This window comes from Rhagoletis zephyria, unplaced genomic scaffold (assembly GCF_001687245.7).
Source record: "Rhagoletis zephyria isolate East Lansing unplaced genomic scaffold, Rhagoletis_zephyria_1.1 Rzeph_scaffold_01204, whole genome shotgun sequence".
Lineage (NCBI taxonomy): Eukaryota > Metazoa > Arthropoda > Insecta > Diptera > Tephritidae > Rhagoletis > Rhagoletis zephyria.
The window spans coordinates 33,501-47,552 of NW_016158288.1; the positions used below are offsets into that span (position 1 = coordinate 33,501).

At 35.3% G+C, this 14,052-nt stretch overlaps 1 protein-coding gene across 1 annotated transcript in view; it reads left to right on the forward strand.

The window, feature by feature from the left end:
• The window catches only part of Snmp2 (Sensory neuron membrane protein 2), a 49,265-nt gene that overhangs the window by 12,428 nt on the left and 22,785 nt on the right, over positions 1 to 14,052 (forward strand). The window contains exons 3-7 of the mRNA XM_017616445.1: positions 4,029 to 4,186; positions 4,270 to 4,417; positions 5,536 to 5,673; positions 9,394 to 9,654; positions 9,751 to 10,180. Coding sequence (XP_017471934.1) covers positions 4,029 to 4,186; positions 4,270 to 4,417; positions 5,536 to 5,673; positions 9,394 to 9,654; positions 9,751 to 10,180 — 1,135 coding nt within the window. The remainder of the gene's footprint in view (positions 1 to 4,028; positions 4,187 to 4,269; positions 4,418 to 5,535; positions 5,674 to 9,393; positions 9,655 to 9,750; positions 10,181 to 14,052) is intronic.

Below are 14,052 nucleotides of genomic sequence, written 5' to 3' on the forward strand. Positions count from 1 at the left end.
TGTATTGTAATGATTTATGTAACGCTTGGATCACGTAAATTCTGTCAAACTTAAGGCGCGTTCATGTCAAAAGGGCTCACCTGAAAAGCATATTAAATTATTTGTATACCAAACACAGAGCAAACTACTGTTAACGGGTGGGAAAACAAAGCTATATCAATATTTGATTTATAAATAAAACAAAGCTTGGGGTATAATTTAACAATCTATATATCTTAATACCACTCCGCAGGGCCTGGGTTCGAGCCCTGGTCAAAGCAACATCGCAAAAAGAAAGGGAAAAGATCTTTTCTTGGCGAACCTCCGGTTGTATTTCTGCCATCAAAAACAGCTTCACAACATCAAAGCGCACGCTACAGATCGGATGAGAAGCTCGGCCAAAGACTAACACATATGTGTAAGCGCCAATCTCTTATTATTATTGGCCGAAAAATACGGTAATTGTGTCAAAATAAGTCTGGAATTTCTACACACAGAAACTGAAACTAATTCAAATTAAAAATTTGATTCTCTCGAAATGAATATGCATGCGTTTCCAGTTGAAATTTCTTTAGTATTGTCTTGTGACTTCAAAGCTATTGATTTACAAACTTATAAAATAATGGCATCAATTATTAGCTGAAATCCACAAATTTAGAATACTCAATAAATTCAAAGTGCTGTTACATTTACAAAAACTTAAATACTCGCATATCGGAATATGTATATGCCCGCATGTGCTACATATATATATGTATATGTATACCTAAATATGTATTTATTCACAATTCAGAAGCGCCAAATTGTAAAAATTAATTGTCTGAAATATTTTATGCCATTAAATTATTATTATTTATGCATGTTTTGCATGCGAACAACCTTAAAATACCTTAACATAAAACTTTAGTTTCAATATTTTACACTGGCTTCCGTTGCTAACTAAATAAAAAAAGAGAGATACAACGCCCAAATNCATAAAACTTTAGTTTCAATATTTTACACTGGCTTCCGTTGCTAACTAAAGAAAAGCGAGATACAACGCCCAAATAAAAAAAAAAAATAAAAATCAAGCACCGATCGCTAAAATATACGGCAACAGAACAAAAGTGTAGGTAGTTCCAACTAATTGTAAATTAGTCAAGTTGTCATTATAATGGGCCAACAACGTATGTACATGTGTATGTATTGTTGCTGCTTCATCCACTTCTCCTTCAGGCCAGCTGCCGTGGCCCCAATTTGTATGGCTCAACGCAGACAGAATTTTAATTATGAGCATTGAGAATGCATTTGGCTGCTACTTTTGGAGTGCTGACACCTGAATTTTGTATATTTTTGCTGGTGTTGTTGCTTTCAGTTTTTGACTGTCAATGCATTCTTGCGTCCTAGAAGAACTGAATTGAAGTCGAGGTGACGACTACACATTGTCGATTTGGCCACAAATTTGTTTTTGTTTTTTTTTTTTTTGTTTTGAGTCACATTCGAATTGACTGCGAGGACAATAAAATTTGGTTGGACATTCTTCATGCAAAGAATGTTCAAATTGCCTCATACATTTACGCATAAATTTAAGCATAAATTCTTAGCCAGGTGAACGCGTAACTTATGGAGGCTTTGGATGCATGGTTGTTGAAATAAAGCAGGAGTCGACTTAGAATATTATTTTTGGACAAGTTCAGTAGGTTTTGCGACCAAAAAAAAATACTGTTTGTAAGTAAAGTTTAGTCAGCATAGGCGGGTACCGTCTTTTCTAAAAACACTTCTACTTTCTAGAAAGACTAAGAATTTTCCATTTTGTACCCAAAACGACCTTTTGAATGATTGCCCTCGAAGTACTGCATTCCCAGTTATCGTTTTCATTATCATAATGCATATTATTTATATATGAAATGAAGCGCCAGAGCAATGACATCAAGTAACTCTGATGAGCGTTTTGAAAAAAAAAAAAAAATATTTATCACTTTTAATCCACGCAATCAAGTTCACAGTTTGCGTGACGTCGTTGAAATACTTTAAATTAATTCAAAAGTCACTGTGCTACGAGGTCAACAATGTGACCCTACTTACTGTGTAATTAGGGTGCAAAAATATGATAATTAGTCCCATAATGATTGTGTCGCAATTCCTGCCGATATCATTTTTATTATTTCGCGTCAAAATTTTAAGCAAATTGCATTATTTATTACTTATATCGGAATGCAATAAAAGTATGTGAGAGGGCGTGTGCATATGTGCGTTAATATATTCGCCGTATATTAATTTTTTGCAACATTAGGGTAGCTCTATTAATTGAATTCTGAAAGTAAAACTTCGTAAAACTCTTGCAATACATTTGGGCCGTTATTTGCCTTCGCCCGATCGACGCGGCGCACAGTGGGCTGAAACGAGACCCTGCGGTCAAAATAAGATGCCCACTATTGGGATTAACCCTTGGTGATTTTTTTATTACAGGTAAATAAATTTTTTTCCAGGGGAAAATTATGTAAAAGGACTGAAACCAAATACTCAAGATCACTTTTTGCCCTGGCGGAGAAAATTTGTTGTTGCCTTCAAGCCGACTTTAATAATGTTTGGGCGTTTTATTGAGGTAAAAAATTTGGCTAAGGAATTGCACGTAAACTACTTTGGCATGCGACATCTTTGCGTAAAGAGCTCAATCGTATAAAATGTACATACTTATGGCAGTTTTCTCAAGTGGCTTATAAAATTTGTCTGCCCTTTAAATACGTTGTTTGGGAACAAATTGAAAGAAAGTTACAAATGTTACAAGTTACTTTGCGTATTCATCCAATCGAAAGTCCAAAACCCTTTCCTTTCTTATTTTATAACCGGATCAGAGTTTCATATGTTCTCTAACAAGGATCAGCACAGCTGGAGCTTTTCATAAAACTCAGAGATATCGGTTGGCCTCCGGAGTGACTCAGCGTCACCCGGGTGCGAAGACTATTTTCTTTCAGAAAAGTGGAATCAGCCGGGAGGTCTTAAATGCAAACACCGTAGTAGGCTCACTGCCATTTAATGAATAGCTGCAAGAGAAATTGCTACTGATGGACATAGGACGATCTTTTAGATTTGTGACAGAGTCAAGAACTTCACCTTCTAAAACCACCTACGGAGCCACCTCGCCGATCAATGGGGGATCAGGAAGACGGAAACGTTCTTTGTGCTCGAAGAGTTTAACTCAAGCATACCTAAATACTGTTGCAAAATATTTCTTTGGAACAAAGTCATCGAACAAGAACGCTGTGGATCTTGCGAAGAGCGGCAAGTTCTAATTCTACAAAACAGACACTGACAGTTAAGCTTTTAAAGGCATGTAAAAGATGTTAAAAAAACCGGAAAACGACCTTCGAAAATCTATTTTTATTTATTTTTATTTTTTTTTTTTTTCCTTTACATAGTAACAAGTTAATATATAAAGTCTAAAATTAGCAGCACTAGCATCATAGGCTAGGCATCGGCTAGACTTCGAAAATCTATATGTTTCAATATCCTTGAAAAACTGAATTTCTATATTTTCTACGATTGTTTTCTGCTTAAAAAATACCAACCAATTTTTTTTTTATTTTGTATGTTTTTTTACATCAAAATAAAATGCAAACAACAATCAGCTTTTTTGCTCAAAAAAAAGTAAAAAGCCAAGTTTTTTAACGTTACGACAATTTGTTATTAAGTGATCGAAACGGCGACTAAAGTATAATTGATTGGCTTTTTTATAAATTCTCTTGAAAAAGAAAACATGAAAACAAACTAAACTACTTTTTCTCAACCATTTAGGATTCTTCTTTATTTGTTATGCCTTGAATGTGAGCGCCTACTTTTCTCGCATTAATTAGGCTACCCTAATGCATACACTTCATTAGCATGTCTCGTTTATCCCCCATTACTGTCTCCATATATCACAAACTAATTACAGATAATGACCCCGTTTTGATATCAGGTAGATCACATTCCTATTTAATTAATTGCATTAAAAATTTATTCAGTAATTTAAATATCGCACAATTGATTAAATTTTCACCACTCAAATTCTCAACCTCTTCTCTCCCCAGAATGTAATTATTGCTGATGGCTCGGAGCAGTATAAGCGATTCGTACAACTCCCACAGCCATTGATCTTTAAAGTGTACATCTTCAATGTGACCAATGCGCAGAAGGTACAACAAGGCGCCATACCAATTGTACAGGAAGTAGGACCCTATGTATACCGGTAAGTGGTAACCCAGTGCGACTGTGGGTTAATAAATATTTACTACGGCCACTTTAATTTAATTCGTTTGCTCAAATTTCTAGGCAATATCGACGGAAAAAAGTGAAACACTTTTCACGCGATGGCTCTAAAATCAGCTATGTACAGGACCAGCATTTCGAGTTTGATGAGGAGGCATCAGCACCATACACCCAATCCGATCATATTGTGGTACTCAATATGCATATGAATGTAAGCTACTATATTTATGTACATATACGATTGGCAATAAATAAAAGTTCTATTCCCAAAGCTTCACTTTACATTGGATCTTGAAATTAATTTCTACTGGCATTGTTTACATACAACTTGAAGCATTTTAAGCAAATTATATAAATAAATGATCACTATTCATATTGAACATTTATCTATATTTGGAAGCATGATGCCAATAATCAGTGTTACCGCTGAAAATTTTTCGAAAGTGTCAAAAAAGGTGTCACAGCCGAAAAAAGGTGTCTTCAAGTCATTCGAATCGTTTATACCATTGTATGTAACGACTTTCATTATTTTACCTTTCGAAACTCATTAGGGCATATTCATAGTCGAGATAAAATCGACTCTAACGTTATTTTTAGCTTTTTTTCAAAGGAAAATCTGCCAAAAAAGCTGCTTAGAGTAGGCTTTATTTCATCTGTGACTATGCCTCATTATTTTTAATAACTTATTAATAATGATCATCATTTTCTGTCAAAAATAGTTTTTTCTCTTAAAATAATAACCCATTGATGAGGGACATATTAAAAAGACGCAATATGCATATTTTGCATTTAGTATAAACCCCAAATTGCAGTTAAAAAAGTACTTACATCATTAAATAAATAATAAATTTAACACAAATAAATTGGGGGAACTTCTAAGCTACAAAAACGGGGCATTAATTCATTCTACTTCTGGACATTTATTCGGAAAACGTTTGACATAATAAAAAGGTTGAAATCAGTACAAATTCGGCCAGAGGTGTAATTTTTAAGTGCCTTTGAAAAGTAAATACTAAAACATTTTTAAATCCGTAAGAAAAATCTAATTTATAAACGAATTGTCAAAATGTGTATATGGAATTTTAAATCAAAGAAAAGGAGCAAAGGTCGCACGATTTTTTGGAAAAGTTTCAAAATAAGCCTAATGTTAAAAGTCGGTGTCAGGGCGCATCGATCTCCAAAATGTGTCAATTTGACACTTTAGTCGCACAACGGTAACACTGCCAATAATATTTCTTTCGAGCTCCAATGTTTGGTAGAGCATCTGAAATCTAGAATCCTTGCTAGCAATTCAATCAAATAAGATCTATGTCTGTATATTATTTGCAGGCATTTTTACAAGTATTCGAAAGGGAAATTACTGATATCTTTCAGGGTTTTGCGAATAGATTAAATCACAGGCTCAACCATACGCCAGGCGTTCGTATATTGAAACGTCTGATGGAGCGCATACGTGGGAAACGTAAAGTAAATTTTTCTTAAATACATACAAAGAAATGGAAAATTAAATTTAACATTTAATATACATACATACAAACATATTTAATTGTAACAATTGGTTATTGCATTGGCTCACATACTAATCATTACTACCTCTCTGTAGATGTATTTACTTAACTATAGACATATGTATCATATCAAGCGTATCCAAAACATATTCGCATAACCCGTAGAATTAGGAAATTTCATACTTATATACATACCGTAGCGCTTTTGGTATGGTAAAGGTAGTCAACCATACAAATAAACACTCGCATTGCTTAAATAATTATATATACACGTACATACGTACCAGTAAACTTCCGAATTATTAAAGAAAAAGTTATAAAAAAAATTCGAACATACTTTGCATGGAAAACCCCAGCAGAAAAAAGAATGAAAATCAACGGTATTTTGTAGCCACTTAATTCTTGCTCTTTGATGCGTTAAAATCGAATGAGCTATAAATCTGCATACCAGAAAATTTTCTAAAAATTTTTAGTAAAAAGTTTAAATTTTGGTGAAAATTTGTCGAATTCTTATAATTTTTGTACCAAGATTAAAATGTGGATTTATATGGTGTTTGTTGTTTAGCTACTGCTACTTTTTTTTTTAAGATATTAAACATTTAAGCCAAATCTGGTCAAAATAAGGCGAGCCTATTATTTCTGTCACCGCACTATGGTCTGTCAGGTACTATTTGCTGACCAAAAGTCAGTTCATTTTCTGTTCAAACTCTTATGTTACGTTATTTGTTTAACTGAATACCTAGCCTAATTATAAGTAATATACTTGTTGTGCTAGTGTCCTTTCATATAAATAAGTACAAATTAATGAAAATACACAAACACTCGCGATACTTATATCTAAAGGAACATGCTTTTATTTGAAGCAACTATGATAAGAAAAAAATATACACACATATAGCAAAATTATGGTCTGCTATTTCAAACTTAAATTATTTAGCTTTTTGAATTTGGAATTCCAAAAATCTGATATCAGATTTGAAATCAGCCACTTTGATCAAATCAATTGGTTACTTCTCGACTTTTGGCCAGCAAATAGTATTCGCCAGACCATAGGGCATCGGCATAGGAACATTTTTACACTTTTGCTTATAAAACTAAAACTATTAAACTGATTTTCAAGTTTTAGAGCTCAAATTATAGGAAAAGCCCCCCAAAACTCGTTAAATCGGAATTATTTTGGGAATTAACTGATCAACGCCGTCGTCTGACTGTGCTTTCAACCAAATGTTCAACTTCAAGTCAACTCGGGTTTAAGTTATCCCAAAGTAATACAACATTTTAGATATGTAACTACGTAACTCAGTTGAAGTGAAGTTTTTACTTGCCGGCGCCATTACAGCTCAATAGCCAGTGCACTGCAAATGTTTTCTATATTCCACTTCTACTACATATAAATCCAAAATATCTCAAAAACAATAGACAATTAGAAAACTTGAAATTCAAATTTTGATTTTTCGAAAACAGGCTCAAATAATTTCGCTTTCATTAGATCTGTCATACTTTCATTCTTAAAAAAACAGCGCTCTATTTTCAATAAATAATTTTTAAATATATATACGTACGTACATACATACATACATTGCAGTCAGACAAACGTATTTTTTTTTTTTAACTGAAGAATAGCTTCCTATCCTTCTTCTACTTTAAATGCTAATTCGTATGCCACATCTGGACAAACCAGCTGAAGTTTATACAAAACTCAAGCACCATAAAAATGTGCAAATGCAAATTGTGATAAATAAAAATAACCTAATTTACATCTTAATAGTATCTACTTGACTACTATGTCTGTGTTTTAAATATATGTACATATACCGACATTTTAAATGGATATGTTTCGCTTGGCCATTTTGTTGAAAATAGCCAATAAAGAAAATAAGTGCAGGAGTAATTTAAATACAAAAAAAAACTAAAAATAAAATACATATGATGGAATCGGGTCAAGAATAAATTGTTAGTTTTAAAATAAACTTCGACTCTATAAGTTAAAACTTTAGCTGTGATGTTTTTTATGAAGCTATATATCGATGGCTGAGTGGAAGATCGACCTACATATCTCGGCAGCCAATAGAAAACGCTCTCTCTCAAAAAACTTTTCAAGAACGTCCTATCTCAGCTGCCGATTCAAAAACGCCCTATATCAGCATATTTTCAATACATTTTGAAGTGAGGTTGGGCGTTTTTGAACCGAATTTTGAGATAGGGTGTTTTTCAATTAAATTCTGAAATGGGGCGTTCTTGAAAAGTTTTTTGAGATAGGGCGTTTTCGAACTGGCTGCCGAGATAGGTCGATCTTCCACTCAGCAGTCGATATGTACCTACATAGATAACCGGGTATCCTACTCAGCCCCTCAAATTTTCTATGAAGTTCGCTTTATTAAGATATCCTATTTATCATTTTCTCTGGTTGAAGCTATTCTTTTCTCGCTTTAACTCTCATTTATAAGTGCATACATGCTTACATAAGTATTATTCCGGATGCATACATTAATGTTGCCTCAAAAAAATAGTACTTCGCTCACCCTCTTCAGAAGAAGCATAACTCAAGAATCAGATCCGGAAACATAACTGCATCAGATCCGGAACATAACTTTTTGACACTCAACAAATTAAGAATACTCTGAAAATTACAAAAATTATATAATATCATTTTTTATTTTACTTTTTATGCTGATTTTGTAAAAAAATGTATAGAACCCTACAAGTGGCTACACAGCCTATTCGTCGATATATTAAATGATGTAAAAGTAAGTGGTTGACGAGACTCTCTGCTTTTTAGTTGATGAAGTTCATCAAGTTTTCTAGTTCAGCTGTCACCCGAAAACACAGTTACCTGCTTGTCAGCCGTCCTGATTAATTTTAATTACATACTCACATACAAAAACTTTGACATCTTCATTTCTATATACATACATACATACATACATACATATTACCTACAAATGTCATAGATGTGAAACTTTGATTCCCAAGTGGATACCCTTGATTGGCGTATCCATTTGTTTCAAGCACGTATAGTTAACTACAAATTATTTGAAAAAAAAAAATAAACAACTAATAATTGCTAAAATCGCCTATAGCATTTGTTGGACGCATGTCAAGTTGTTGTCTTTGCATAAAAACATGGAAATGTANGCCTATAGCATTTGTTGGACGCATGTCAAGTTGTTGTCTTTGCATAAAAAATACGTACATACATACATATATACCTACATACATATATAAAAACATGGAAATGTTTGTTTCAAAGGCTATCACACTCAAATCCCGCCTTAAATGCGAGAAATCGTTTAATTCTATACCGTAATTAAAATATTAAGTATATGCTTTTTTACTACATTGAAATTGCAATTAACACGCTTGCGCGCCCCTGCCCCAACCCACACTTATGCCCCCCGCCCCCAATGCTTACATATTTACTCTCGTTTGCTTTGGTTGCGGTGCTCGGTAGATTGAATGCTTGGTAATTAAACGCTTTGATCGGAAATGAAACTGTAAATATTTAAGCATGAAAATGAGGCATTTAGAAGTAATAAAGCTCGAGCTTGGCGTGGTTCTGCTCACTTTTGAAATACATATGTACTAAAAAACGCAATAAATATCTACTAATTAAGTTTTGTATAATCATGCGGCACACGCATACACCTGTATGTATGTATTTAATCGATATAAATTTCAGTCGGTGCTGCAGATTTCGGAAAACGATCCGGGCTTATCGCTGCTGCTGGTCCACTTGAATGCGAATCTGAAGGCTGTCTTCAATGATCCGAAGTCAATGTTTCTCGATACAACAGTGCGCGAATTCCTCTTTGACGGCGTGCGCTTCTGCATCAATCCGAATGGCATTGCCAAGGCCATCTGCAACCAGATCAAAGAAGGCGGCTCGAAGACAATACGCGAAATGAGTGATGGCAGTTTGGCGTTTTCGTTCTTCAATCACGTGAGTACTTATAATTACAGTAGTATTTGCATGCTTCAAGGGCCGATGGTTATGTTTTTCTTTGTTCATTGTTTTTTTCATTTTTTGATGTTACAGAAAAACGGCACAGGCAAAGAGGTGTACGAGGTGCACACCGGTAAGGGTGATGCCCGGCGCGTCTTGGAAATACAAAAATTGGACGATTCACATAATTTGCAGGTGTGGCTAAATGGTTCGGAGGGCGAGACTTCAATGTGCAATCAAATAAATGGCACTGACGCTTCGTCGTATCCGCCATTCCGCAAACGCGGTGATTCAATGTACATCTTCAGCGCGGATATCTGTCGTTCGGTGGAATTGTTCTATCAGAGCGACATACAATATCAGGGCATACCGGGTTTTCGCTACTCAATCGGTGAGAATTTCATCAACGACATTGGTCCGGAGCACGACAACGAATGCTTTTGCGTGGACAAGCTGGCGAATGTGATAAAACGAAAGAATGGTTGCCTATACGCAGGCGCTTTGGATCTAACAACGTGCCTTGGTAAGTGTGAGCTCTATTAGTGGTGAAAGAATATATTTTTGGGCGAGTGGCAAGAATGCTCTCTACATCGTGATATTTTGGAAGATAATAGAAGATAAGGAGAGATAAGATAACACCTAGAAATTATGGGACTGGCATGAACAAGAATTTGTCAATTTAATTTAAGGGTAGCAGGTAAATGAATAAACGCTTTTACTATTTTTGTTTACCAAACTAAGAACAATTAACTTGTGTTAATTAAAATGAATTTCTTCACAACTTTGTTAATTGATTTAAACATCGCAAGAAATTCCCTAAGGTAACATGAGCTATTGACTTTTTATAGAAAATTCTTAGTAACAAATTTTTAGATAATTCCACAACCGATTGCAAACAACTTATAATTTTAGTTTTAACAGAAGAAGTATATGTACTGCATATATTTTTTATGGAATGAGTAAAGTGACTCGGTGGCGAAATTTAACGAATTTCTTAAGCAAGGATCACCCTATTTGTAAATTTGGCAGTCACAGTGTGGTGTTGTCTAGAAAGTTTTATCGAGAATGAGTTGAGCTCAATAATAACTTTCCAAACAACACAACTCCGTAACGGTGAAAATGGCAAAATCTCTACAAATGTACAAAGTGTGTGATCCCTGCTGAACACAAAAAACTTTAGTTTATTAATAATCCTGGTTCGGGCGGCATTCATGGACCTCAAAGTAGTTTCAGTATCTTCTTATTTGGCACTACAACCGTTTGTCGGTTTGGGTCGAGACCAAAAATCTTCTCCGATTGCCTCTCCGCTGTACGAATTTCCGCCAGTTGCTCATCCCGAGGGCGGACATCGTACATGTTTCTGCACCATATAGAAGAACGGGCATGACGAGAGATTTGTAGAGCGTAATTTTTGTTCGTCGAGAGAGGGCCTACCGAGCCCAAAGCAGCACTTGCCAGGCAAGAGTTATTCTTCGCTTGATCGCCAGGCTGACGTTATTGGTGGTGTTTATGCTGGATACTAGGTAGACAAAGTCCTTCACTACGTCAAAGTTATAGCTGTCAACAGTGAAGTGTGTCACGAAACGAGTGGACATGTTGCCAGAAGGTACTTCGTCTTGTCTTCATTCACCGCTAGACCAACCTCTCTCTTTTGCCAAACTGGAAAATGCTGCGGTTACGTACCTTTATTTCAGACCGACGATGTCGATATCATACGCCAGCAACATCGTTCTTTTGCTATATGTATATGGTATATATGGTGTCGTAATTACGCTTTCCAGCATCAGATTGAAAAAGTCGCCTTGTCCAAAACCTCGTTTGGTATCAAACGGCGCGAAGAGGTCCTTCCCAATTTGTACGGAGCTGAACCTTGTCTTCAACGTCACTAGCTGTACATAGCCGTATTAGTTTCCTAAATTTCGATGTGAAAAAATAGACGTCGTACAGTCAAACTTCTCTACAACGAATCCGCATAAAGTCTATTATATAAGAAGTTTATTGCATGCGAAATTACGATATTTTCACCTCTTAAGTTAACTTAATTTTTTTAACAAAATTTTCTCATATATCCAGGGGTGATGACCTCATAAGTATGTCATTACAACGCCGCTGTTCATTTCAACAAAATTCAGTAAGTTTCAGTTCACCTCAGCACATTATGAATTTTCAACTTCAATATTCGTTAAACTTCTTCCTAAAGATTGGAGAAAAGATTCATTCTGCTATCAGTTAAGGTATTAAAATGTTCTAAAGAGGAATTCCTCTCCAAACTTTATTATAAATAGTTCTCTGAAAATAAAAGTTAAATTTGAAATCGGTTTATATATAATGAAACTTAGTTCAAAGGACAAAAAGAGTTACACTCGCACTCGCAAAAATGGTCCTAAGTACCTCTAATAAATGTTGTTTATGAAACCCCACCTACATACATATCGTAACCGGTTACAAAAATTCATACGGCAGNCGCAAAAATGGTCCTAAGTACCTCTAATAAATGTTGTTTATGAAACCCCAACTACATATCGTAAGCGGTTACAAAAATTCACACGCCAAATGCCGGGTTAAGAGATACCAAGTACAATTGCAATTAACTCGACCGGTTTATATCAGAGGGGCTTCACGTGCTATTCATGACTTTACTGCTAAATAAGTTTAAGCCGTAGACTGCAGTTTCGCGCGTCAACGCTCTTATACGCCTATTTCTTCCACATTGGTACTAAATATAAGCGGTTTTGGGCGCGTTCTCGCTAGCTGGCATCTATTAGAAACACCTTTACTCGGTCCCTCTTCATCTGATCTTTCCAACTCAGAGCAGACCTTGTGCTTTCTCTGTCACTTTGCATCCATTCGTACGTTATGACCAAGCCAGCGGAACCGTCGTCGTTTGATACGTTGCACCACATCGATGTTGTTGTAAAGGTCTTATGGCTTATCGCTCCATCGTCTGCGGTCCTCGCCCTCACAAATGCGTAAATTACCATATATGTCCCGTCCCCAACTCATTTGATGGGCGTTCATGATGAGAGACTTATAAAGTGTGATTTTGGTTCATCGGGATTAGAATTTACCGCTCAATTTATACTTCAGAGTAGCACTTCTTGAGTTGAGCATTTTCTTCGTTTAATTTCGAGTTTGATATTATTATCAGTGTTAATAGTGGTCCTCAAGTATACGATGCCCTCAACAACTTCAAAATTACAACTGTCCACAGTAACACTAGTGCCTAGACACGCATGTGCTGACACTTTACGACCAGAGCCACTTGCTTTGCTTTCCTATCTAATTTCGAGAAGAATGAATAGGCTGCCATAAAAAAAAATAATAAATTTAGCTAAAATCCAGCCTTACTTAAGTGTAGGCAGGTAAAACTACACAACCTTTACATCATTCCAATGCTTTCTACAATTTAGAGCTGCGATTGCGGATACATTTACTATACATACCTTAACATGTTATAATGTAAAAATAAAAATCGATTTGCATCACACATCCAAATTTTACAACCAAATTTTGCATAACACGTGTCTCCCTATCCTAAAAAAAAATTTATTTTGTTTGGTTTTGAAGATACACGTTGCAGCTGCTAGCTGTATCCCATTAGCAACGATAATCGAAGCAATCGTAGAATTAGATTCGCGGAATTAGTTACGACATAGGCAGCAAAAAGAGTTTGAATAATTAACATAATCTTTAGTCATTAAATTGTTTCTTCGGAATTACTTAAAAAATAATTTCGCTATGATAAAGCATCGCGCAAAGACAATCCCCACAATCTCATAGAGACTCCTTCATATATGTATGTATGTATGTACATATGACCAACATCTCNAATCCCCACAATCTCATAGAGACTCCTTCATATATGTATGTATGTATGTATGTACATATGACCAACATCTCTAAAGGCCTGTATGCAGCTCTCAAGAAACCGGTCAAGAAAAATTCGCCATTATTTCGTGTGTGTGTGTCCAAGGCATTTTGACATCATCTGATACTTCATCAGCCTGTTGCCTCACTCTTTCCTCAAGAAATAATGGAACGGGCATATATTTCTGTTGCAAACCTGGGTTGCCTTGTACTTTTTTTCACAAAAAACTTTACAAAAACCGTAGTAGAAAGCGTAATAAATTTCTTAAGAACTGCGTACTGCCTTAAGGAAATTTGACTCAAGAAAATTTCTTAGCCAATTCTTGTACGTCATTTTATACACTCATCTAATATCCAAAATATTAGTAAATATGTATAATGCAAAGGTTTATTGGCCTTGTTGTGCTACATATGTATGTATATGTATTTGTGGAGAGGGTTGACCTCCGGTGATTTGCCTTTGAACTATTCAAGGCTAGCCAGTGCAAATTATCACATTATACATTTGGGGTGTTCACAGTTCGTTCC